At 44.2% G+C, this 26,559-nt stretch overlaps 1 protein-coding gene across 1 annotated transcript; it reads right to left on the bottom strand.

Moving 5' to 3' along the window:
• Positions 1-748: 748 nt before the first annotated feature.
• On the bottom strand, positions 749-26,176 carry LOC101878382 (myosin-3). Its single transcript, XM_031055135.2, has 39 exons — positions 25,973-26,176; positions 23,810-23,953; positions 23,571-23,727; positions 22,524-22,551; positions 22,334-22,442; positions 21,734-21,826; positions 21,263-21,326; positions 21,083-21,181; positions 19,047-19,150; positions 18,828-18,966; positions 18,268-18,386; positions 17,918-18,067; positions 17,325-17,495; positions 16,374-16,683; positions 16,131-16,207; positions 14,996-15,083; positions 14,786-14,903; positions 14,350-14,473; positions 14,122-14,258; positions 13,791-14,046; positions 13,374-13,616; positions 12,861-13,037; positions 12,635-12,780; positions 12,458-12,548; positions 11,104-11,493; positions 10,878-11,004; positions 8,520-8,638; positions 7,846-8,042; positions 7,385-7,568; positions 6,989-7,154; positions 6,278-6,402; positions 5,779-6,087; positions 5,490-5,693; positions 5,237-5,362; positions 3,796-3,966; positions 3,599-3,703; positions 3,427-3,522; positions 3,164-3,301; positions 749-805 (listed from the first exon to the last, which is right to left on the bottom strand). Exons 1-39 carry the CDS (start codon positions 26,174-26,176, stop codon positions 782-784), a joined length of 5,829 nt encoding a protein of 1,942 aa, XP_030910995.2. The 3' UTR covers positions 749-781.
• Between the last annotated feature and the right edge of the window lie 383 nt (positions 26,177-26,559).

The raw sequence follows: 26,559 nt of genomic DNA, 5'->3' as shown, positions 1-26,559 counted from the left end.
AGGAGACCTTTGGCCACTGCAGAACAATCATTACCAAATACTCCTAAAGGAAATGTGAAAACCCACGTGTGTAACTAGTTCAGGGACTGGGGAGATAAACTTCAAGCAGTTACTCAGATTTTGCTGCTATTATTATAGACCAGTTGATAACTATTTACAACTTAACAAATATGTGAGACACTGAAGTTGAAGTCCTCATCTGCTTAGAGCTGTAACACTGGATAGCTCAGAAGTGGGGCAACTTTCTGAAATGCAGATTGACTACAAGGAGAACAGAAATACTTAATTTGTAATGCACATAGACTGGTTCACAGGCTGGACCAGTCGTTCTCCCATGAACAGATACAGCAGTGAAGCTAAGCAGGAATGCTGTAACTGTTCACATTGCACATTTGACATACCACATCTGCTCTGACAATAGTTTATTCTCAGCTTCATTTGACAAGGTCAGGATACCTGCTTTCAAGGAGAAGGTATGGAGGGAGCCTCTCAAATACCTAGATTTAAAGATCAGGACAAAATTGCTCAAAAGTGGTCAGAGAAGCAGTGGGACTTGAACCCTTAGCTTAGAAAGAAAATTACTCTTATCTGAACATCAACATTTGGAGCATTTGAAGTTGCAGGTATCTACTTTATTAACACTGGTATAGGAGCAGAATGGCAGAAAATGTTTGTGTCTGTAAGCAAGTGGAAGACTGCCTCCTACCACCGTAGCTCTAGCTACTGCAAATCCACAGCTGGGAAGATGCTTTGTGTAAGTTCTGGTTATCCCAGAGGAAGCTCATTTTTCACTTCTGAACACTACCTGGAAAGGAGAAACTTTGTTTAGTCCACACATTAAGATGAGTCTTTTGGTCCCCAAAATTATCTGTCTCAATGCACCATCCAGCTAGGATGTGCAACCAGAGCCCAGGTCAATGTAGTGGTGTCTGTAACCCTGAGGACCACGCATCACCTGATGTCATGCTGACACACTAGTGGGCTGAAATGGAGAAACGTCGGCTTTTCTGAAGTGCAACTTTACTGTTGCAGTGCTCCAGCACTGCACCCCCATCCTCTGGGACAAGGTATATCCCAGCATTTCCAAAAGTGAAAGGAAAGGATTGAAGGGAGCAAAAGGAGGTATTGATCCACCAGATCTATTAAAAGATTTAGGCATTACTGCCTCCTGTAGCAAATCCAAAACTTATGCCAGGCTCCCTGTATACTGCACAGTATCAAAGCAGGATATGATTGATTGATTGATGGCTTGGCTTTGCGATTGAAGATTTGAGAAGGGCTTTACCCACGCTACTACAAGCACGGTGACCAAGAGCATGTGGGATATGCAAATCTGGTTGGAGAAAAAGGCTATTTAGGCAATCAGGAAGTATCCAACCAGGACTGTCAACTCCTGAGCCAATCTCAGGCAATCAAAGTCCTGATCCACCCGTGTGCAAGGTTGGATCTGCAGCTTCCAATGCACCTTGGCACCTGCTGTTTCGACCCTCGCCTGCCCATACAGACAAGTGAGAGTAAAGCCTTCTGGCCTGCACAGTGGATTTTTCAGGTGAGGCACAGTGTGTGCAGAACTGCCCCCCCTTTACACCTGAGGTTTAACTGCCATGGCCTAGTGAGGTAGGGCGGTGACAGCAAAGTCCACAGGTCATGGGTTCTGTAAGAGTGTCCTTCTCTTAGATGGAAGACCTTACAAGGCTGGACGAGCTCCATCTGCCTGGGTTTGAAAGTAGAAGTTTTACTTCTCCTGTGAGGATGGCTTGTCTTTGTTCACCCACTAATAGGGAACCTTGAGACTGACCCAGGAGATGACAGTCTTGTTCAGAATGCGTGGTTAAAGCCCTTCCCAAATCAGGATTTAAGACTATAGCATATTGCAGAGAGTCACCCATACTCACCAGGTTCAACCTGCCTTTACCTGGGGATATCCGATAGGAGATATCTGAAATCTTGCCCCTGTCAGGCTTTCAATTCAACTAGAGATTCAGCATTCCCTCTATAAGGTAATCTCATGTCTGTAAACTTTGTTCAGGACTGGACTCAGCTTTTTAAGTGCTTCCCCGGCGTCTTGGTGAGATAACCTTATAAGCACTGAGTCATCAAAGCCTTTTACTGGAGCATCACATTAAGGGACTCATTGAAAGGTGCACACCATCCTCTGGTAGAACCAACATTGTCTACCATGTGTCAGGACAGAGCCTTCAAGAGAAAGCATGTCTTCCATAGCATCTCTCTAGAGTTAAAATGGTGTATGAGTAAGAGGATTCTTTGGGGAAGCAGAAGCCTGGAGCCATGGTTCTCCATTTCCTAGATATGTGCAGTCAAAAGGTGTTACACCTGCTCAGATCACATGAGGAACGGGCTCTGGATCTAGTACCAACCAGTCTTAGGCTGGAGATAGACAACTGCCCAGGAAATTCAGCTAAAGACAGAGTGTTGCTGCATACTACTTAATCAGAACATTAATTCTGCTTAAGGCCCACAGTAAAGTTGTTTTAGGGATACTCAGAATTAGGTTGGCTCTAATTACTGTCCCTTTATGAGGTTGCTTCTTAAATCTGAAACAAATGGGATGAAACCAGCCAGAAGGCTCATGAGCCTTCAGGCACCAGAGCCTGAAATGCTACTCACAAAATCATAGTAGCTCAGAATCATTTGGGTTGGAAGGGACCTTCAAGAATCATCTAGTTCAAAACTCCTGCCATGGACAGAGACATTTTCAATAGATTGGGCTGCCCAAAGACCCATCCAACCTGAGCTTGAACATTTCCAGTGATGAAGTATCCAAAGTTTCTCTGGGCAATCTGTTCAGTGTCCCACCACTCTCATTGTAAAATGTTTCTTTCTTATGTCCAACCTAAATCTCCCCTCTTTCAGTTTAAAACCATTGCTTCCTGTCATTGGAGGCTCTGGTGAAAAGTCTTTCTTTGTCTTTTGTATAAGTCCCCTTTGTATAATGAAAGGACAGAATAAGGTCTTCTCAGAGCCTTCTCTTCACCAGGCTGAACAACTTCAGTCCTCTCAGCCTTTCTTCAAAGCCCCTTCCTTCCAGAACACTCCTTTCTAAGTGATGGCTATGTCCACCTGGAAGGCACAAATCTGCTGCTTGACTTGCTTGAGCAAACAGTACAGACTGCACAACCTGCCTCCTGCAATAAAGGCTTACCTTTGTAGAAGGGACTGCTTGGGTTTTAGCTCTGAGCTTGTTTACTTGGCTTTCAGCAATATCTGCCCTTTCCTCAGCCTCTTCCAGTTTGTGCTGTGCTTTTCTGAATTTGGAGAGATTGGTATTGGCTTGTTCATCCTGAAATGGCAAAACAAAAGGAATTAAAAACTCTTCTGACAATATGTTGGAACACACAGAGATAACTTTTAAACTGACAGTCCTAGAAAATGCTGAATAAGTTTTTGCTTCATTTAGTGACTCACAGCTTCCTCAGCTTGACTTTTGTAGGATTTGATTTTCATCTGCAGTTTGTCTACCAGATCTTGTAACCTCATCATGTTCTTCCTCTGTTCTTCATTCTGTAGAAAGGGAATCTGCAATTATGAATCCTTGGGAAATAAAAGATCAGGAGAATTTCATTCTCTTTACACCCACCTGGAAAGTCAGCTCTTTGACACGCCGTTCGTATTTGCGGATGTTTTTCATAGCCTCTGCAGATCGTTTATGTTCTTCTTCCAGCTCAGCTTCTAACTCCCGGATCTGGTGAATTAACCAACAGTTGGCTTGAGCCCTCACATAAGACTTAGAGAAGAAAGGCATCTTTGACACCATTGTTCAGCACTGGTACTGACCCTGGCCTCCGTCTTCAAGAGCTGTTTCTTTCCTCCCTTCAGTGCCAACTGCTCAGCCTCATCCAGACGGTGCTGCAGGTTCTTCACCATCTGGTCGAGGTTCCTCTTCATCCTTTCCAGGTGGGAGCTGGTGTCCTGCTCCTTCTTCAGCTCTTCTGCCATCATGGCTGCCTTGGAAGGAGGATGACACAAGAAACTGGAAGCATGTGAAAGAACAGTGCATGCTCCGTACCAACTGAGGATGTGTTACCAGTTCCTAATGATCCTGCCACCACATTTCCTGTTTTGTGACATGATAGTGGCAGAAATAGCAGGAAAAAGGATAGGAAAAAATCTGCCTCACTGCACAAACAGAGCTTGGAACATAGAAAGAGCAAATGCTCCATCCCAGTGTAGGGTCATTACTGTGACCTTCACTGACACACGGGTGCCCTGTGGTAGAGCAACAGCCACAGCAAAACTTAGGAGCAGAACATGTCACAGCTGAGACACTTCCCTGTATAACACACGTGCAATGTGGTGGAGTCTCTGTGTTGTGCCTTAGTGCATGCCCTGTTATTGCCACGATGGCCTGGATGACAGTGTTACAGTGCAGAAAACAGTTTAAACCAGCTATGTTATTTAAGACAAAACTAGGACATATTTTGCTCTCAAACATTTGAGTCCACAGGATCAAATGAAGTGTTTTGGTAAAATACTGAATAATGTTGCTTACAAATAATGTAAGGTTCAGCAAACTGCTTTGGCAGCAAAATACATTAAAAAGTCAAAATTGAAAACTGTGAGAATGAAATAATGGCATTTAAATTTTATACATACATGTATGTGTCTAATTCATTATAATGTTCTATTTCTGTTTAATTAAGAGGTGTGGTGGTTTTTTGGGTTTTGTTTTTTTTTGTTTGTTTTTTTTTTGTTATGGACAAATGGGGAAGCTTTCCTTCTATTTTAACTCCAAATAATGTTTTTAAGTGTTAAGATTTTGGTTTGATCCTATGCATCAAAAATCATCATCAGGTTGGATCCCATGATACACCAGCTCTATTTCCTCTTTGGAATTCACTGGCCTCTCAAAGGAGCATATAGGATCAGTTTTGAATGGAAATTCACAATTCTCAGTTGAAAAGTTCTTCAATAGGATTTGGAAAAGATAAATCTTTAAAGTCATTACCACTTTACTGGTTTCATGCAGCACCAGACAAATCTGGTTTAGACTAAATGTGGGTTTAGTTCATTACGATGACAACAACCCCAAGAACACATCTGTCAGCAGGACAAGTTCCTTGTTGTTCTAATCCTCTTCTGAGGGCCTCTTCAGCTAGGCCCACAGACTGTTTTTTCTCTGTCCAACTTGTGACAAGAGCATTTACATTAACTCCCTGTAGCAATGCCATTGGGAAGCCCTGAAAATTCAAAGAGAAAAGCACAATAACATGCTCACATCTGTGATTGCCTTCTTTGCTCTTTCTTCAGCATTTTTTGCTTCATCAGTAATATTTTCCACCTCAGTTTGGATTTGTGCCATATCAGCTTCAAGCTTCTTCTTTGTATTATGAAGGCTGGTGTTCTGTAAGGGAGAAAAAGAGAGGCTTTAAGTGTTTGTATTTGGTCTCTTACACAGTGAGACCATGAATTACCATTACTTTATGAATCTCTGGACCCCCAAAATATGTCTTCCTTAGCAAAGTAAACACCTGGGTATGGAGGAGCTGCACATGTTCAGTAGCATCCATCAGTTCCTGCTCAGCCACTTTCCTGGACCGCTCCATCTGCTCCAGGGCTGCCCGTAGCTCCTCAACTTCAGCCTGCAACAGGTCTGCTCTGCGCTCCACCATGGCCACCTGCTCCTTCAGGTCCTCCTGTGTCCTCAGAGCATCATCCAACTGCTGCTGCGTGTCCTAAACATGAAGAGTCAATTTTGTCCTAATGAATTTCTTGAACATTGTGCTTCCAAATAAATCAGCCTGAAAGGTAAACTAGGACCTTGAGAATTCCCTGGATGCTTTGCAGGTGTTTCTGTGCCTCGGCAGCCTGGCGGTTGGCATGGCTCAGCTGGATCTCCATTTCATTCAGGTCTCCCTCCATCTTCTTCTTCAGCCTTAAGGATTCACTTCTGCTCCTGATCTCAGCATCCAAAACACCCTGCATTGTCTCCACAGTCCTTTGATTGCTCTTTTTTAACTGGCTGATCTCCTCATCTTTCTCAGCAATCTTTCTGTTGATTTCTAATTTAATCTGAGTCAGTTCTTGGTTGATGCCAAGGATTTTCACCTCTTCATGCTCAAGAGTTGCCTTTAAATGGTGAAAACCAAACACAAAAGTAACAGTGCAGAGAACACCATCATTGTGATGGTAATCAGTGACTTACACAAACTCCTAGTTTGTGGCAATCAACCTTGCACATAGCCACTGCCCAGGAAAGGTAACAGAAAGCTCTTCAGACTGCTGTCTGCTTTTCCCAGGAATATTTAAACTAACTCACCTCTGCTTCCTCCAGCGCTAATCGCAGCTCAGATTTTTCTACTTCAGCTTGCTTTTTGGCTTTCTCGAGGTCTCCAATCATTCTGCCATTTTCAGTAATGTGTTCAGTCAGATCAGCTATTTCCTCTGTGAGATAAGAATGACATCAGCCTGGGGCAGCCAGAGAAGCTGAACTCTCTGCTTTGTGACTGTGTTGAATACACAGATGTACATGTGTACATAGTTCTATACATATGTACAGATAAAACCAGATACAGCCAATTCATGCACGACAACATAGACACAGGGCATCAGTGTGGTTTCATAGCCCTGCTTACACTGGAAGATATCTGCATGCGTTTATGTCTCTGGGTAGGCCATCAAGGTCTTGTTGTTATATGTTCACAGTTCATCTGTAAAATTCACTTTCACAAGCTGCACAGCATTTTGAGGGCACCATCCTTACCTGGAAGCAGCACCTAAATGCCCTTGATCTTACCCCTCTGCAGTAGATAATGGAGAGCCCAGACATTGGTTTTATTTGCTTAATCACTTTCCTTATTTGCTCAACAACTTTTGGTGAGACATTTATGTTCTCCATTAAAATAGAGAGAATAGAAATGAGAGTCCTGTAACTTAGTGTTCCTTTGGCAGCCACGAGCATGCTTGTCGAGCATGGCTTGCAGTGGTAGGACTGTGGACAGCTAAAGGGAAACCAGAGCTAAACACTTACGTTTGAGAGACTTGTTCTCCCTTTTGATCATTTCAAGCTGATCTAAGGTTTCCTCATAGGCATTTTTCACTTTGAAAAGCTCTGTGTTTAGTGAGCGTGATTCTTTGGAGAGAGCTTCCCGCTCCAGCTGGCTCTCCTCATACTTTCCCTTCCATTCTGCCATGACCTGAAAGACATTGTGTTTTATTTCCTGCCAGTACAGAAAATGTTATTTGTGGTTATTTTCTGTTCTAGATAAACACTGCAGTCTCTGAAAACAGGGCAAATCCCCATTGCCATGTTCTAGAGGAGTTTCTAATTTAGTCTCAACTTGGTTTCAGTACTGATTTAAGTGAGGAGTATTAGTTTGGCCTTCTAGAAAGGCTAGACTTAAAAGATACTGTGCTACATCCTCACCTTATCAAAGTTCTGCTGTTTCCTGTTAAGGGCAGCAGCCAAAATGTTTGCTCTCTCTCTGTCCACTGTCAGATCCTCCACCTCCCCCTGCAACTTCAAGTTAATCTTCTCCAAGGAGGTACACTTTGAATTCACAGTCTCTGTCTGCTGCCCTGCTTCCTGGAGACGCTGACAGAGCTTTTTCCTTAAGGAACATAAAGAAAACAAGCATATTATTCAGAAAATCATTGTATTATCATAGAATCATAAAATGGTTAGAGTTGGAAAGGACCTTAAAATCATCTAGTTCCAACATTATAGTTATGAACATAATTTCCTGAGTACAGTATCAGAAGTAATTGTTTTCATTAAGTGCCTATACAAACCTCAATAGAATAATTTAGGTCAGGCCACTAAAAGTAGGTCTATGTTCTGCACAGTGTTACATAACATCTGGGCAGCTCAGTTCAGCTACCACGTACTTGGCCTCCTCCAGCTCCTCTGTGCGCTGGATAGCGTCTGTCTCGTATTTGGTTCTCCACTGGGCCACTTCGCTGTTGGCCTTGGACAGGGCACGCTGCAGCTCCCCTTTGGCTTCCTGCTCCTCCTCATATTGCTCCCGGAGCAAGTCACAGTCGTGGCGAGCAGCCTGCAAGGCGTGGGCCAGCGCGTTCTTGGCCTAAAAGTTACCCATAATATCATGTACGTATGTTAGCTGTGACCAGCAGGTGACACCCTCACCATGCACACTAAAGATACAGTCACTGCAGCTTGAGCAGAAGACAAAGGGCCAGAGCTTTGTAAGTGTTTAGGCAGCTATCTTGAGCTGCAACCAATTCTTCTCAGCTCTACCACTGACAAAGACCAAGGGTGGTGCTTCACCTTGGCATATACTGTAGCTTTTCTTCCCTGGGGCTACAGAAGGAAAAGAAATCACATAGACCATTTAGTTCATTTTAGCTTTAAAGTTAAAAATGTCACCAAAACTGAAACCACTTTTCACATGTCAGGGACATCCTCAGCAAAGCACTTAAACAACAGTGCTCCCTCTACACATCCTGCCCAGTGGTAACTTTATTGGGTTAGACTGTAGGGAAAATTACTGAGGCCCTGATTAATTTTGAAGCCTTAGCATGTGCTCAGTGGTCAGCACTACCTTGCTCTCTTCCTCCAGCTGCCTCTTAAGCTCTTCTATTTGCTGTGCAATTGCCTGCTTGCTCCTGGCCAGCTGCACAGTTATGGTTTCCTTCTCTTCAAGTTGACGGCTCAGTTCACCTGTGACAGGAGAAGACAAGTTTCCAGCACTATCAGGATTAAACATTCTGAAAACAGGTATAATATATAATAATGCATAACAATAATCAGTAACAGACAGGTGAAATCACACATTGTATCTTTATCTGATCACTTGTTACCTTTACTTATATACTTTTACCATTCTTATTTTACCATTCTCACTGCATATGTTTTTTTTACCGTGTCATCTTTATCCTCAGAGTAATGCAGGGTTTAGTAATGAAATTATGAGATAGATGTAACTGACACTTATCTCCTTCAATATTACTCCTATTCTGCTTCAGTCATGAGCTTTACTGTTCCTTCAGACTTCCGTATATGTATGTTTAACCCACAGCTCTCTCAACTTTAACTATTTAAGTGCATACCACTTAGTTTCTCTAGGGTTTCAAACCTTCTTAGTAATATCTTGTACTATCTCCACAACTGATTCCAGATAGGTTTGCCTAATTTTTTTCCCACACAGGCATTTGCATTTGATACAGTGCAGAGCATTTGGGCACCCAGTGCTACAAGGAACCTAATTCATGACTGCTGCTGCCAGAGGACCAGAGCTATCCATGCTCCATCAACAGGATTGTCTAGTGTGAGGCATATGAGGGGATTAGAACTGGATTATCTTAAGGTCCTTTCCAACCCAAACCATTCTATGATTATATATATCTTAAAGTTTCACTTCATAAGCTTTACTAGAACTGGAAAACATTTATTCTACACCACCCTCTGTCCTGTGGGCTGAAGTAACATCTCCTTTCTTGGAGAGGTATAGCCCATGCTGTCACCTCTAGAATTCTTGGGTCTGCTTGTAGCCCTCTAAAATTGTCTTTTTCAGACTTGTAAGCCAATTTAGGATTTTGTCAAGCTTTCCATTTTGTTATAAGATTCCCCCAAAGTACTATGCACAATGACTATACAACAAACTGATCAGATCTATAGCATCATCTTGTAAGCACAGTCACTTCAGAAAGGTTGCTCAGAAGAAAGGAAGGAAGAATGTGGTTATAGTCTATGTATTCCACATGACATTCTCCACAAGGAGGTGTTTGAATGCCTTTTTTCCTGTTAAAGGATGGAGATGTAGGAGTCACAGATCACAACCAGTATCTAGTTGAACACCTTTTATTAATAAAATCACTACAGTTATTATAGTCTCGAGCTGTTAATGCCAGTCAACTCTGAACACAGCACAGGAATGCATTTTTTCACAGCTTACTCACACACACATTCACTCATATCTCAGCTCTTTGCTCAGAAGCAGTCTTAGTCAAAAAGACTCTAAGGGCCTGGTTTCATCAAGTGGTATATTTAATGCTGTAGTCTTTGCATACAGCAGCCACCATCCTCCTGGATGTGGTCCCAGTTATACAATCCACTGTTGATGCTGTGGATGATGTTTGCCAGTGGCTTTGGGCTGGTTTGACAGGTCTTAGTGTTCTAAGTTTAGCAGTTCATGCAGATTCATCAGGATGACTATCCTCCAGAGATTACCAGATTTTGGGAGACTTTCACATGCAGTGTCCTCTTTGCTATGCTGTTCCCTTGTGACTGTATCACCATCCACATACAGATGTGGCTATAGAGCTCATTCACCTAAATCCGTATGAATTCACATAAAAAGGGGTTTCATGGCAGGTGTAGCTCTGTGTTTCAGCTGCTAAAACAGCAAATGTCAGCACTCCATGACCTGCTGTTGTGTAAAATCCCTAAAATTCAGGTTAGTTTAAGCCAATTCAGTGGCATTTTAATTTGAGATGCCTGACCTTGCAGTCAACCAGACCAAGGAGCATTCATGCTCATCACACTCACTGTCGAAACAAGTCTGCGTGGCAGCAGTTACAAGCTTCATGAGGGTAGCACACACAGAGATACTGTACACACAGTGAATATGTGCACTCTCGGAGGAGTAACTGCAGTTCTAACAGGTTACTCAAGTCATTTTGGACAGTCCTGAATTCCCAGTGCCTCTGCATGGACTCAGCTATGTCACATAATTCTAGGAATTGGTCTCCTAAGCAAATAATGCTTGCAATTGGCATATGAACTTTAAAGTATCATTCATGGACTCACTGCTTTGGATTTATTTCTAATGCTGTCTGTGACTGTACCAGTAAGTCTGGAAGTAGAACGTGCACCTTGGGTTCAACAAGTCTCACTCACAGTACACATTAGAGGGCATGGTAAAACATATGCCCTCTGCAGATCTTTGTGCCTTCCTTACCAGACTCTGTCTGAAGCTGAGCTTTTTGGATCACCACCTCATTCATGTTTTTCTGGTTTTCCTCAAATTTGGCTTTCATATCTCTCATCTGTTCTTCCAGAGTGCGGTACACTTTTTCTAGATGAGCCTGAAAGGGAGCAAGAAAGTGAAACCTGTGTATGTGTGTTATTAACCTCCCACAGACAGAATCAAAGCCAAGGCAAGCATTTAACTTATAAAGAAACACCTTGGACTTAGTAATGGTCTCTGTACTACTGGCCAAGCTGTCAATCTCCATCTTCAGCTCACTCTTCTCCTTCTCCAGCTTCTGCTTCACTCGCTGCAGGTTGTCGATCTGCTCCCCAAGCTCAGCGGTGCTGTCCGCATGCTTCTTCCGCAGGGCAGCAGCTGTAGCTTCGTGCTGCAGCGTAGCCTCTTCGAGGTCACGACGCATCTTCTGGAACTCGGCCTCACGTTTCTTGTTGAGATCACTTCGAGCACTGGTGGTTCCCGCAGCCTCCTCAAGCCTTTGACTGATTTCCTCCAGTTCATTCGACAGCTCATGACAATGCTTCTCGGCCTTTGCCCGCACTGCCTTCTCACTCATGGTCTCCTCTTCCAGCTCTGCCACACGGGCCTATATAACAAGGAAACAGCACATCAGGAATGCATAAGGGAACAGACAATTCAGTGCTTAGTTTAACACATAATTGTCATAGTAGAGTACAAGGCCATTGTTTTGGAGACTATAAGCACCTGCAGCCCATGGAGGACCCCATGATGGAGCAGGCGGATGCCCAAAGGAGGCTGTGACCCTGTGGGAAGTCCATGCTAGAGCAGGTTCCTGCAGAACCCGTGGCCCCATGGAGAGAGGAGCTCACTCTGGAGCAGGTCTGTTGCAGGACTTGTGGCCCTGTGGGGAGCCCACACTGGAGCAGTCTAATCCTGAAGGATGCACCTTATGGTAGGGATTCACCCTGGAGCAGTTGATGAAGAACTGCAGCCCATGGGAAGGTCTCCTGCTGGAGAAGTCCATGGAAGACTGTCTCCTACGGGAGGGATCCCATGCTGAAGCAGTGGAGTCCTCCCATGAGTGGCAGAGGAAGTGTGGGATGAACTGACCAGAAGGTCCATTCCCTGTCCCCCTGAGCTGCTGGGGCAGAGAAGTAGAGAAAATGGGAGTAAAGTTGAGTCTGGGAAGAAGAGAGGGGTGGGGAGAAGGTGTTTGAGATTTGGGTTTTTCTCTTTACCCTATTCTGACTTGATTGGTAATAAACGAAACTAATTTCCCCAAGTTGATTCTGTTTTGCCCGTGATGATAATTGCTGAGTGATCTCTCCCTGTCTTTAGCTTGACCCACGGGCCTTCACTGGGTTTTCTCTCCCTGTCCAGCTGAGGAGGCAGTGATAGAGCAGCTTTGGTGGTCACCTGGTGCTCAGCCAGGGCCAACCCACCTTACTTCTGTGGAGAAAATTATTACAGTGTATTGAGGCAACTACTGTGGCTAAATCAGAGATTTTATGTCACCAACCATGGACAAGCATTTTTCAGGCTACTGCAGCTTAAACAAGCAAAAAAAGTAGTTCCAGAAAGTCTCTTGCCTGCAATTCTCTGACCTTCTTCTGCAGTTGAATACCTGAACTCTGCTGTTCCTCAATTTTATTTTGCATCTCATTCAATTCCAAGTCTTTCCTGTGAACAAAATGTTCCTTTAATAAAGAGCAAATAGGTCCAGAGAAAAGCCAAATGATAAATTTGTTGCTATTTCTTAATCATACTTTCTCAGTTTTTCATCTAAGTGGTGTTTTTCATTCTCCAGATCCACTGTGGTTTCCTGGGCAAGTTTCAAGTCTCCTTCAAGCTTTCTCTTTGCTCGTTCAAGATCCACACAAACTTTTCTTTCTTGTTCGAAAGATCCTTCAACCTGTAACATGAACACATACAAGGATGACTGATGGAATGACCGAAGAATCTGCCCCTTCCCCTTGTGTTGAACATGCTTACATTGTTCACTTGTTGCTCCAATTTGATTCTGGCTTTGGTGAGGGTATTAACTTTGTCCTCCTCAATTTGCAGGTCATCCAGTGCCTGCTGATGGGCTTCTTGTAGGACCTTCTTCTCCTTGTCTAACTTCACAACAGTCTCATCTAAAACTGTCATTTCTTCAGTTAGATTTTTAACCTATTGTAAGGCAAAATACTTGAAGGTCACTAATAATTTTGGCTTTTCCATAGGCTAATGATCACACAAAGACAATAAACTCATTGCTAGACTACATGGTCAAACTATACAGCCTTTTTGCTTATATATTACCCTTCTGAAGCCACAAAGCAACTCAACTTGCATTTTAATGCATTATTGCATGCTCACAGGTTGGTTTTTCTGCGCAACAGAGGTGACCAAATTCTGCACCAGGCCCATAGATCATGTTACTGTTCAAGCTGGCTGCACCTCCACATCCTGTCTAAAGACACAGCAGCTATTAATAAACATGTAAATAGCAGAAATAAAAAGTACCTTGTTTTCTGTGGCATGCTTTTCTTTTTCAGCTTTAGCTAATGTTAACTCAAGGTCATCAATATCCTTCTTCAGTTCTGAACATTCATCCTCCAGTTTCCTCTTTCTGGCTGCCAGATCAGTATTTATCCCCTCTTCATCCTCCAGTTTTTCCATTACCTCCTTTATTCTTGCTTCCAGCTGGAATTTGGCTTTGATCACCTGGTCACATCTTTCTTCAGCATCAGCCAGATTTTCATTTTCCTTTTTACAGAAAACAGACACATGTTTCATTGTCACACATTGGAACTGACACAGAAACCATGTGCTCATTGTGCAACTGGGACATGAAATAATACAATTTCCATTCAGCCCCTTCCTGAACACTCAGACCAAACTACTGCAATTGAGAGCCAAAAATGGTCTTAAATTACTTACAGTCTGTACTTGCATTTGCAGAGCCCTTTTCTCTTGCACCAGAGTCACCATTTTTAGTTCCAGCTCTTTCCTCTTGGTTTCTGATTTAGCCAGTTCTTCTTTTGTTCTCTTAAATTTTTCCTTCATCGTGGCCATCTCTTTCTCAGTTTCCACACTTTTCAAAAGGGGTTTTAGCTTGAAGTACAGCTCCATCCAGGGCCAGTGCTTGACGTTCATGAACACACGGATGTTGCACTGGATGCAGAAGATGGACTCCCTGAAATCAAAGCGATCCATCAGTACTGTAAAAAAATCACATCTTGAGAAAGCAGACCTCACAGAAGACACACACCTATGGTCCACCATTCTTTTCAATTCAAGCCTCCTGAGGTATCCTCTGCATAAAGCCTGTGTCTGCGTGATGAGTTTTCCTAAGCAATCATCTCGCATCTCTTCTAGGACACCCAGCAAGCCTGCCTTGAAGAACACCTGCAAGGAAAGAACAGAGATTGGTCATTGCTGGGCTTCTATTTGAATGCAGTGAACGATTTCAAACTATGGGGGGAAAAAAAAGTATTACCTTAGTGTGTCCAAATTTGTATTGAGTATGATCTATCTCAATGGAAGACAGCAACTTTTCACATGCCTTCTTGTTATCCATAAACTGTCCTTCTGGAATGACAGCAGTGTTCAGAAGGCGGTATCTGACAAAATGAAGGGAAAAGCTTAACCATCAGTCTCATGGTAGGACACAGGATGCTCCAAGAACAGCTCTCACTTTGAAGGTACAGAGGAAGGCTGCGGCTGACTCTCACCTCCAGCCTTCAATAGCAAACCAGTAAGAAGCAGGTCAGATCAGTATTAGATGTGTCTTTATACTTTCTATAGTTGTTAAAAAACAAAACACTCTTTTCCTAAGAACTACATCATTGACTTTAGCAAGTATAGCAAGTCTAGCAAGTCTATTCTCTCAGATGAATTGGGTTCAATGCAAATACAAGAATGATGTTACAGACCTTTGTTTAAAATCCCCATATAGTATCTTGTTAGGAAATCCTTTCCTGCAGATTCGAATGCCTTCCAGGACACCATTACATCTCAGCTGGTGCAGAACAAGCTTGTGATCCATCAGGCCTGAGACAGAACATCATGGGAGTAAGACTCACTTTTCTAGCATTGGTTAATTGGTCTTCCTGCCAGTTTCTCATTTTTGTTGTGTGAATTACCTGGGGTCTTTGTTTCATTGGGAATGATACAACGCACAAAATGAGGATGGGTTGTTCGCAAGTTGGACATCAGCTTATTTAGGTTTTCCTGTGAAAAAGAGATTGTTTGCAATCTCTATCGTACTTCAAGATGTATCTCAGTATAATTTGACTCTGGTGGAAAATGAAACTTCACAAGTTTTTTCTTATTATTCTATGAATATTCTACAATCCTGTACAGGCATCAGCACAGTAAATAGCTACTAACAGTGGATACAAGTCATAAACTTTGCCTCCTGTCTTAAAATGAAAAGATGTCCTTAGTGGTTAGAAGTTAATCATAAGAGCTATTAAACAGGAGAAGGAGGGAAAGAAATGCACGATATTGTGGGATACCAACAGTGGTCTTTCTTGATCAAACAAACTTTGGTCAAATTAATTGATGGGTTCCTTTGTTGGTTCTGTTAGATATATAGAGAGATATTATATGTATATATAGATATACATATTAGTTATATGTATTCAAAAGAAGATTGAGCCACAAAATCAATGTTTGTCTATGACATCAGAAGCCATCTGCTCTGGAGCACAGTTTTTGTGAGCATTGTATTTCTTTAATCATCTCATGCAATAATGATATATGGCCCACGTCACTGCCAGAGGGATGCGGCACTCATCATCCTGCCAGGAAGGCTGGTCCCCAGAATACATGTGTCACAACAACATCAAGGAGCAGCAACATGTAATTTGTGTTGCTCACACTGACTACAAGACACTGATTGCCATACAACATCCTGTACACAAAGAGGCACATCCTGGAAGAAGCCAGTTGCAGCCAGGTAAGGGCAGGATGCTGTTATCACCAAAGGCACTAATACAAAAAACAAACTGTTTTGGCACCAAAGCCAAAACAGCCTTTGGGCTGTCTTGAAACTGTGCAACCTGATCAAAGCACATGAATTCCCTTCTCTACCACTGGACCTCATCAGCAAAGCAGAATTCAAACTAACCTTTACCAGATCCCAAAGGTAACATTCCACAGCATTGTATGGCAACAGAGAAAGATGAAACTGTGACCTAGTGCAGGAGGTCTGACAAAACTGCCTTCTCAGTGTTTTCTGCAGCTGGCCCAAGCTGTGCCAGAGAACACACCTACCCGAAAGAGTACAGAGACAGTTTGGAAGGAAGAGCCCTTTTTCTTGGTTCCTTTCTTCTTAATCCCACCACCTTCAGCTGGAAAATGAGATGACAGTCCCAACTAAGGTACTGCTGTAGATCCCTTTGACAGCACTATAATTGTGCATCTAATACATAGAGCATGAATACTGACTTAACACTGATTCAAGTCAGGTGATACAGTTGGAAACACCAGACAGGAGACATGATTTTCTGATCTTACCTTCATCGCTGTAAGCAAAATCAGCATAAAGATTGCATAAAATTTTCATAGATGATTTCTGATACAGCCACACAACAGTTTCATTCAGAGGGTCTTTGTTCTTCTCAAGCCAGCCAGTGATGTTGTAGTCCACTGTGCCGGCATAGTGCACCAGCGAGAAGTGAGCCTCAACCTTGCCTCTGCCAGGCTTGGGCTTCTGGAAGTTGTTGGACTTGCCCAGATGCTGGTCATAGAGCTTGTTCTTGAAAGAGGTGTCAGTTGCCTTGGGGAACATGCACTCCTCTTCCAGGATGGAGAAGATGCCCATGGGCTGAATACAGAAAAGGTGTTTTCAAATAAGATAAATTCAAGCTATAATAATATAAAGAAATGCTAAAGTACTGGAAGTATTTTATGGAGAATTAACTTGGGAAAAGCAGGAAAGCAAGTTTTTTTATGAACAACTGACAAGATATTCAAAAGCACCAGATTTTCATAAGTAGGGTTTTGAACTACCCAGACATTGGCTGGAAAACTAAGAAAGCCAAGCAAAAACTGTGCAGCAGCTTTCTGGATTATCTGCAGCTACTTCCTTATCCAAAAGATGCAAAACGCAGTCAGACATGAGGCTTTCTAACATTTGAATTTAATTGAGAGGAAAACCTGAAGAGGAACCAATATGCAAGGACAGAAGGGAAGTGAGGTAAATATGACAGTGTAATGACAATTTCTAATGGTGTATGAGACAGACAGACAGAACAGAGAAAAAAAAAGCAATGTCTTTTTGGAAGGCAGAATACATTTCCAGTTGGTGGATGATCAGTCACAAGTGTTAGGTTTAAAGGAAGGAAGGAGGTAAGGAGACCTGGGAGCTTCACAGAGAGATTGCATTGAAGGCATTTGGTGCAAATGCTCTGAGAATCCCTTCCAGTTCTGATCTCTGTGACTGCAAATGCTGCATGAGAAACTAACCTTCTCAATGAGCTCAATGCAGGCAGCCAGGTCCATCCCAAAGTCAATGAACTCCCATTCAATTCCTTCCTTCTTGTACTCCTCCTGCTCCAGCACAAACATGTGGTGGTTGAAGAACTGTTGCAGTTTCTCATTGGTGAAGTTGATGCACAGCTGCTCAAAGCTGTTGAACTAATATTTGAGTAAATGTTTTAATATTGTTAAGCTGACACAAATAAATTTACTTCATAGGACACCAAGGCAAGATCAGACGGAATATCCCTGAAGGGTTTTAGTAACAGTGTAAAGAATATATCATGGGTTGTCCTAGCTTACAGGAAAAGTGCTGTGCAGTACATGGTTGATATAGTCTGCACAGGTGATGGTTTTGGGTGGCCCTAAATACAGATTCTGTAGGAATGGAGACAGCAGCTTTATAGCTTTGTTTCTGCCATTTCTTTTCTCTTATGTAGTGGGTGATGGACCTACAAAGGTAGAAGTCGTTTCAGAGGGATTTGCCCTTTTCTTGGAGGCTGTATTGGGGTGAGGAAGAGGAAAGGTCAGAAAAGTCAAACAAGCATAAAAAGGCATTTAAAAAGAGTACAAAACCAAACCTCAAAAATCTCAAAGCCAGCGATGTCTAAGACTCCAATAAAGTGCTGTCTTGGAAGCTTTGTATCCAGTTGTTGGTTGATGCGCATCACCATCCAGAAGAAGAGTTTCTCATAGACTGATTTGGCAATGGCATTCACTGCGTGGTGCACCTGCAGAGACATGGTTCACACAGCTCTGTCAGGGCACTGCTAGGTCACCACCAGAACAAAACAGCCCTCCACCATGCAAAGATGCTCTCAGCCCACAAAGTGCACTATAGGCCTTCATGGTCCTGATCACCCTCAGCTGTGACCTGCATCCACTCCCATCTCTTCAGGAAATGCAGTCCCTACTGCTCCCTGACACCCACCTGATGCACTGTTTGGCCCTTCATGACATAGTCATTTCCCACTTTCACCCGGGGATAGCACAAAGCTTTCAGCAAGTCTGCCGAGTTCAGGCCCATCAGGTATGCTGCTTTGTCAGCCTCTGTAAAACAACACAAAACCAATGAGTGTACTGATGATGGACCAACCTGATCTAGTTGAAGATGTCCCTGCTCATTGCAGTGAGGCTGGACTGGATGAGCTTGGAAGGTCCCTTCTAACCCAAACTGTTCTATGATTCTATGAAGTGTTTTTCCCTTCAAGTCACTTCTCCACAATGTCACCCAAGCAGATCAAGTCTGGGTGTGTAATCAGAACCTGCGCAGCACTACCATAACATGTCCCAGCACAGGGTTCTTCAGCAGAGCTATTGGGAGTAAAGTGGATGCAGAAAGTGACTCTATGGGGTGGTAAGTTGAAGGTTAAACCTCCTTTTCATTTTCATCAAGGAACAAATTCTTTCCCAGAAGAGTCCTTGTATTTCTAGGGAAAAATTGTATGAAAACAGTTGGAAATAAGCCTCTCCAAGCCACGAAGGTTTTACCTTCTGTGCCATCTGGCTCTGCCTGCTCCTCACGTGGTTTCTGCCTGAACTTCATGTTTCCATAGTGTAGGATTGCCCCTGTCAGCTTGTAAATGCCCATTCTTTCATCAGGGCTGAAGCCCAAGATGTCAATGGCTGCCTGCATACCGGAGAGATCAGCTGGTTATAGTGGTGGTGATAGTAAAAGTGATACTGTCTCTCCTTGCTAAATATACTCACATCTGTGGCAACAAGCTCCTCCTGGTCATCAATGCTGGCCACAGAAATCTCCCCTTGGCTGATGAATGGGTAGTCATATGGGTTCGATGTGATGAGAAGCATTTCTGAAAGGCAAATAAAGGAATAAGAGCCAGATCATGGCAGTGAAAATGGAACAACAGCACAGCAAGGTTTCACAGGCTGTTTTTCCTTTTGCATCCCCAAGCTCATGGTTTTCTATTAAGAGACGAGTAAGACAGAGTAAAGGCATTCATCTGGCTTCCACTGGATGAGCAGAAAGTCCCTGGCAGCTTTTCAGTCCTACCAGTTCAATATGCTCTGAACTGGAGCTGAACATTCAGCACTGGCAGACAAGAAATAAGGGACATCCAAATAAACAGCTTTCAGAAAGATACTTTTAGGTGAGACTAGTACATGCTTATCCTCTTATATGACATAGAATCATAGAATCACAGAATGGTTTGGGTTGGAAAGGACCTTAAGATCATCCAGTTCCAACCTCCTGTCACTGGCAGGGACACTTCACATTAGACCATGTCACCCAAGGCTCTGTCCAACCTGCTAGAGATGGAGCATTTACCAATTCATTGGGCAACCTGTGCCAGCACCTCACCACCCTCACAGGGAAGAACTTCCTTATATCCAACCTGAACTTCTACTGTTTAAGTTTAAACCCATTACTCTTTTCTGTATTACAAATTGAGGCCAAAATTCACAACTTAATTTCAGCCCCCAATCAGCAGAGTAAGAGAAGCGAAGGTGTGCAGATGTGCAGTGGGGTTGTGCAGCATGCAGGACGTGAAGCCCTCCACACATTGAAGATCTGTGTCCTTGTACACACATGCAGCCACTGAGCACATGGCAGTCTCTGTGGGAAGGGAAGAGGGAGGTGGTTATGTCAGGAGGGGCCATAGTGGGAAGATGAGTGTAGGAACTCCACCTTGGGAACTGTTCTGTGGATAGTTAGGAGGGATGGTCAGAGTGGAGGGAGGAGGAGTGAAGTAGTTTAGTGTGTGCCAAAAAGGATTGGGACAGGTGTGGGGCATAGGTAGGGTATGACATGGCAGTGGGAAGGGGGAAAAGGCTGAAGGGGCTATGCTGGAAACAGGAAGAACTTTTGCCCATACAATGGAATTCAGATAGGTGGTTTGTAGATCAGGGTATGTGACCATCCTGCACCCAGATAATTCTCACCTTTCTACTGAAGATTATTCACAGTATCTGGCCCATGTATGCTGGAATTTCCACACCAGCAAGAACAGCAAATTTTAAGGCAGAGTAAATAGCCACTGCTGCACCTCACCTGCATACAGTTTCCATAAGAACTTACTCAGCAAAGATAAATTTGAAGTGGGATAAACCCTACTCACACAGAGAGAACAATGATGTGTGCAGCTTTGGTTACCCAGTCATCATAGAATAGATTCATAGAATAGCTTGGTTTGGAAGGGATCTTCAAAGCTCATCTAGTCCAATCCGCTGCAATGAGCAGGGACATCTTCAGCTGGATCAGGTTGCCCAAGAACCACATCCAGCTTGGCCTGGAATGTCTCCAGGGATAGTGCATCCACCACCTCTCTGAGCAATCTGTGTCAGTGTTTTACCACCCTCATTGTAAAGAATTTTTTCCTCACATCCAGCCTGAATCTCCCTCTTTCAGTTTAAACCCATCACCCCTTGTCCTGTCACAACAGGCCCTGCTAAAATGTCACTCCTCATTTTTCTTACAGTCCCCTTTCAAGCACTGAAAGGCTGCTCTAAGGTCTCCCCAGAGTCTTCTCTTCTCCAGAATGAACAACCCCAACATGCTCAGCCTTTCCTCATAGGAGAGGTGCTCCAGCCCTCTGATAGACTATGCTGGAATGCAGATGACACAAATATGAGCATGAACAAAGGTTCAGTGCTTCACACAGCCTGAGGCACCTGTCTGAAGGAGAAGCTGGATGCCTGTGACACACGGTGCCACTGGACCCTCTGTCACTGAGCTGGCGTATTCAGAGAAATGATTTTACTGTGAAATGTCACCATGTCCTTACCAAGCAGCTCAGGCTTCTTGTTGGAGAGGATCTGGTAGAAGATGTGGTAGCTTCTCTCTGCTTTCAGCTGGAAAGTGACTCTTGACTTTTCCAACAGATCTGTAATATGCATGTACATGTTAATGTTTCAAGCATTTCTTTACTTTCTAGTAAAGCAATAAGCCCCCATCATTTACTCACAGGTCTCAATATCACCAGAGGCCAGTTTTCCAGAGGTCCCAAAATGAATACGAATGAATTTACCCTGTCAAGCAGACAAAGGTAGTGGTCAGTGCAGCATTCTCAGGTAGCATGCAAGGTTGTTTTCTCTCTTGAATCTCAGTCAAAGCATTGCCAAACCAGTCTGAATTAGAAGATAAAGGGGACAGTTTGTTGCAGCCCAAGTGTTCAAGGCCGGGTTGGACAGGGCTTGGAGCAACCTGCTCTACTGCTCTAGTAGAAGGTGTCCCTGCCCATGACAGGGGGTTGGAACTGGATGAGCTTTAAGGTCCCTTCCAGCACAACTCATTCTGTGATTCTATCATCTGACAAACAACCAAGAAATTTGTCAGCAAGAACGTTTCTCTCAGCCCAGTGGCTCCCAGTTGCAAGTAACATGCAAGCAAGCAGGGTTAGAAATGCAGGGGGGCAGAGAGAAACACAGTGACTCACAAAGCGCGAGGAGTTGTCATTTCTCACAGTCTTGGCATTCCCAAAGGCCTCCAGCAGTGGGTTAGCACTAAGGATTTGATCTTTGAGTGTACACTGTGAAAACAGGTGAATAGCTACTGAGAAACACCCAGGGCTATGTGACAGGAAGAAGTGACCATACTGCTGTTCACCTTATTACATATGTAACCATGTGCCCTTCATTTCAGCTGTACAGGTTTACTACAGCATCTTTTTGACTACAGCACCAAGAACCAGCAATGTGTTTAAATGGTAAAGAATTAATTTTCCTCTTATTAAGGATTTCTCCCCTGGTCAGAGCTCTCATCTTTTAGCCACATGGATAGATCGGTCTGTGTGAAGAAACTGGAGCTCCTGATTCTTCCTGAAGACCAATCCCCCAAGCCTGGTTTCATTCCACTCTGGTAGCTTGTATGTGTGGTGGTCCTAACTGCACATCAACCCCTGTTTTTATTGCATTTTGAGGGGGTGGCTGAAGCTAATGAAAGATATTTTGAGGTAAATGTTTGTCACAAGTGCTGCCCACAGCCACAGGTCAGTAACATCCCAACTGCCCCTCTGCCAAGCCCTGCTTCCTCACACCTTCATCCAAGACTCCTTCTTCTTGGCTAGGTCTCCACCCACTGCAATTGTGGCAAAGTACTGGATGACACTCTTTGTGTTCACAGTCTTCCCTGCTCCAGACTCCCCACTGCCAAAAGAAAGCACAGAGTGAAGAATTATCTGCCCCCTTTTTGATGGAAACAGAAGTCAAAGAGGCAGATGTACTTACGTGATCAGGATGGACTGGTTTTCACGATCTGTCAAAGGAAAAATACTTGCAGTCAGAGAAGCTGTAGGGAAAAATGCTGGTTCTCTGGTAACCCTGAGTGTCCACTGAAGGGAAAGAAACAAAACCTCTGCAAGCAAAACTGAGAAGATGTATGGCCTTTTTCTCCTCTCTCTCCCCCTCCCTGCATGGCACTTTTTGTCTTCTCTCCTCCACCTTTGCTCCATCCTGCACTCTCCTTTTCACTTGTGTCTTTACCATTATTTATTGCTTTTACTAACATTAAGAATAACATTCTTTATTACTATTTAGAATCATAGAACCATTGAATAGTTCGGGTTGGAAGGGATCTTCAAAGCTCATCTAATCCAACCCCTTGCAATGAGCACGGATATCTTCAACTAGACCAGGCTGCCAAAACCACATCCAACCTGGCCCTGAATGATGCCAGGGATGGAGCATCCACCCCCTCTCTGGGTAACCTGTACCAGGATTTTACCACCCTCACTCTAAAGAATTTTTATCTCACATCCAGCCTGAATTTAATAAGGACTTGATTCAAATTAAAACCATGTATTTTGGTGAAAATGTTTTTTTCCAGCTCTGTTCTGAACCTATCTGCTGTTGCACAAAGCCACATGCTGGTGTGCTAAGGACTTCCCAGATAATGTGTCCTATCTAACTGCAACTGCCCTTTGCAGTGGTTCCTGTTATGGTGCTTAGCTTAGTACTTGGACCAGAAATACGAATAATGTGCAGTACAACAGCATAGCACTTCAAGAATAAAAAACCTAATTCAGGAGACAGGGAAAACTGTGTGGAGCTGGTTTTGCATCATCTAGATATAAGCGCATCAAATTCTACAGTACAACGGCTGGGAGATCAAGCAGATAATCTGCAACGTGACACAGGGCAAGAAACTGGTGTCGCACACTGTAAGAGATGGAAGAGGCAGCTGAGCCCATGGCAGGTGAGGAATGGCATTTGGCAGGAGCAGTGTTTCCAACACAGCCTTTTTCCTCTGAGTCTGGTCAAACTAGAGCCACTCACCAGTCAGCATGAACTGATAGGCGTTGTCAGAGATGGAGAAGATGTGTGGAGGGGCCTCCTGGCGCTTCTTGCCTCGGTAGCCAGCCACCACCTGCGGGCTGTACACCGGCAGCCACTTGTAGGGGTTGACGGTGACACAGAAGAGACCAGAGTAGGTCTGCGGGAAACAAAACTGGAAGAGTGACTGCAGTCATCTCCTGGCATCTGGATTTTCTCCTCTGCCAGGATAGGGAACTTACATAGATCATCCAGGAGCTGTAGCGGTCCTTGAGGTTGTAGAGGACAGCAGGTTCATGGAGGTGAGTCAACATGGCCACATCTTCAATTCTGTCAAACTTAGGTGGGTTCATGGCATAGACATCATCAGGTTTGACAGCGAGTATCTGTAATTCAGAAAGAAAGAGTTGATTCAGCAGCTCCCAATGCTCCTTCCATGTATACACACAGAGACACAGGCACAGAGAAGTAATAACATCTGTAAGGCTGCTCCAATTCACAGTTTTCTGTTTCACTGTGCAAAATGAGATCATGGCTATTGCAGGGCAGACACTAATGCCAGCCAGGAATTCTACAAAACTGGCAAATTTACAGCATGTAAATTTATTGTCCTGGAATTGCTACAAACACACAGACAGCATTTGTGCTGGACCAGATCTTTCTACACATTGTTGCTACTTATGAAGTTCAGGTCCCTGCTGCTCACAGCTGAAATGGCCAGTGGCACAACTGCTGGTGGCTGGTCTACCTTTTATCCTCCAAGACTCACACTGCACTGTGCCTGAAGACACTGTGCACAGGACAAGTACAAGAGGCACCAATAGCAAAGCCTTCCTGGAAACAGAATTGTTTCACTCTGGCCTGTTACCATTCCTAGTTAAGCAATGCCTCTAGCTCTACCAAACAGCACTGGCTTTCATCGTAAGTGTTGTCCTGGCACACTACCAGAGACTGTGGATGTGGGGACACAGGGCAGATGTGCAGGAAGGCAGATGTACACCAATGGCAGCAGCTTATCTCAGGCACACTGAATGAAGGAGCTTGAAAATCCTGCTGCCATTTCATAGAACCCCAGACTGGTTGAGGTTGGAAGGGACCTTAAAGCTCATTCAGCCCCAACCCCTGCCACGGGCAGGTACCCCTTCCACTGGAGCAGCTGCTCCAAGCCCCTGTGTCCAACCTGGCCTTGAACACTGCCAGGGATGGGGCAGCCACAGCTTCTCTGGGCACCCTGTGCCAGCGCCTCAACACCCTCACAGGGAAGAGCTTCTTTAGATCTAACCTGAACTTCAGAAGAGGGCAGGTAGCTCTGAAGTATTCGGAATTATTAGAAAAGAAAGAGAGAAGTGTTACATAGGATGTGTCTGTCAGTCCATTCCCACTTCTGTTACTGAGCACACCTCTTCGAAAGGATATAGTTGTAGAGGAAATGTTCCAGAGAAGAGAAACAAAGATGGTCATATGTGTGAAACGGCTTTTCTATGAGGAGAGCACAACTTGATTGGGATTTGGGAGTGACAAGGAGACACTTTTGCAGTCTGCAAAGTCAGGAATAGCAGAGAGCCATTGGCTATGGTGAGGAAGAATTAACATTTCCTTGTGAAAAAATAAGTTGAAATGAGCAGGCTGCACATTGCAGAGGAAAGGAAGCACTTTACACATATACTCCAATTTTAAACCATGTAAATCTTACCCACAGGACACTACAAAGGCAAAAATCCTCAAATGGATCTAAAGACCCAGCCCCTAGGAAAGCAGGTCCTTACACACAGGTGCCTATGCAGGCTCTGCTCCATCACATACCTGGGATTGCTGGAGGCTGGGCTGAAGCAGTGCATGGCTGCTTTATTCTTTACTTGCTTTCTGAAGAAGCTTGTAGCACCAACTGCCAGGATGCTGGGTGCCTTGGGCTGCTGCAGCTGTTTTTACAGCAGTTATCAGGCCATGAGCTGCTAAGACCTGTCAGCATTTTTGCAAGATTAACACCTTGGAGGCTTCTCTAGGAGACTGCAACCAGTGACACTTCACAAGCAAAGGGGACTCTCGAAGTAGCTGCCTGCTCCACTACCAGTGAAGGAAGAAGTTTATTAGGGGGTACAACAGGGCTACATGAGAAAGAGTTAAAAGCAGAGGCTGAGAAATGCTAGGACTTGCAAGGCTACAACCAAACCTGGTTCTGAGCACTGCCTTATCTTTAAAGCCTAAAGCAAGAATAATCACCCAATGAACACCTTCATCCCTGGATCCTGAGCAATGCTTTCCTCTGGAAATTGTGCTGGTCCCAGTCAGAGGGCAGAGCAGGGCAGATGTCTTGCCTGAGCGAACCTAATTCTTTCTGTGCTTCTTGTCCTCCCTATCAGACATCTCAGCAGGGCAAGGAGGAGGACCAGGAGGAGCGCACTTACTCTGCCATCCTCTGTCTCAACAGTTATCTTCCCATTCTGTGCAGCCTTGATCTTCCCTTTGGTGTACACCACCTCGGGGTCAGCCACAAAGCAGTAGGTCTTGGCATCAAACGGCTGGTTCTGGGCTTCAATTCTCTCCTTCTCTGATTTGCGCAGGTACGGTGCAGCCTCCCCAAAAACCTCCATGCCAGCATCTCTGCTCATGGCTGGAGCTGAAAGACAGACCCTGCTGTGGTGGTCCCCCTCCGAGAGCACCCTTCCCACCTCTCAGATGTGTGCTGCAAGGTCTGAGGGAGATATTTGCCTCTCAGAGCTGGAATGCACCAAGCAACAAAGAGCTGCCACGCTTCACGGCCCGAGGAAAGGGGATCCATGCCTGAAGGAGCAGGAGGGTTCCCTGGGGATGTGTTACAGGGGAAAGATCTCTGAAGGATTCACATAGTCCTTAGTGAAACTGAGGCCCTGAAGCTTGTTTTAGTTCCAGTTCTTTACTTCTGATTTCCCCCACTCCCTTTTAACATGGTGTCTGCCCTAGTCCTCTGGTGCACAGCCGCAGCAGGCAGGAACGGACACATGCCATGGTCCAT

The sequence above is a fragment of the Melopsittacus undulatus genome, chromosome 11 (genome assembly GCF_012275295.1).
Source record: "Melopsittacus undulatus isolate bMelUnd1 chromosome 11, bMelUnd1.mat.Z, whole genome shotgun sequence".
In the NCBI taxonomy this organism is placed as follows: Eukaryota; Metazoa; Chordata; class Aves; order Psittaciformes; family Psittaculidae; genus Melopsittacus; species Melopsittacus undulatus.
Note: the sequence above shows the minus strand (reverse complement) of the source record. Positions and strands in the feature narration are given on the sequence as shown.

What these genes read in the sequence shown, in the direction of transcription:
- LOC101878382 (XM_031055135.2), bottom strand. Translation starts at nt 26,176, where the DNA reads ATGAGCAGAGATGCTGGCATGGAGGTTTTTGGGGAGGCTGCACCGTAC. An exon ending in AGGAGCTTGTTGCCACAGAT is followed by an intron (nt 18,967 to 19,046) that starts GTGAGTATATTT and finishes TCCGGTATGCAG; the next exon opens with GCAGCCATTGACATCTTGGG. An exon ending in TCTTGAAGACGGAGGCCAGG is followed by an intron (nt 3,704 to 3,795) that starts GTCAGTACCAGT and finishes TTAATTCACCAG; the next exon opens with ATCCGGGAGTTAGAAGCTGA.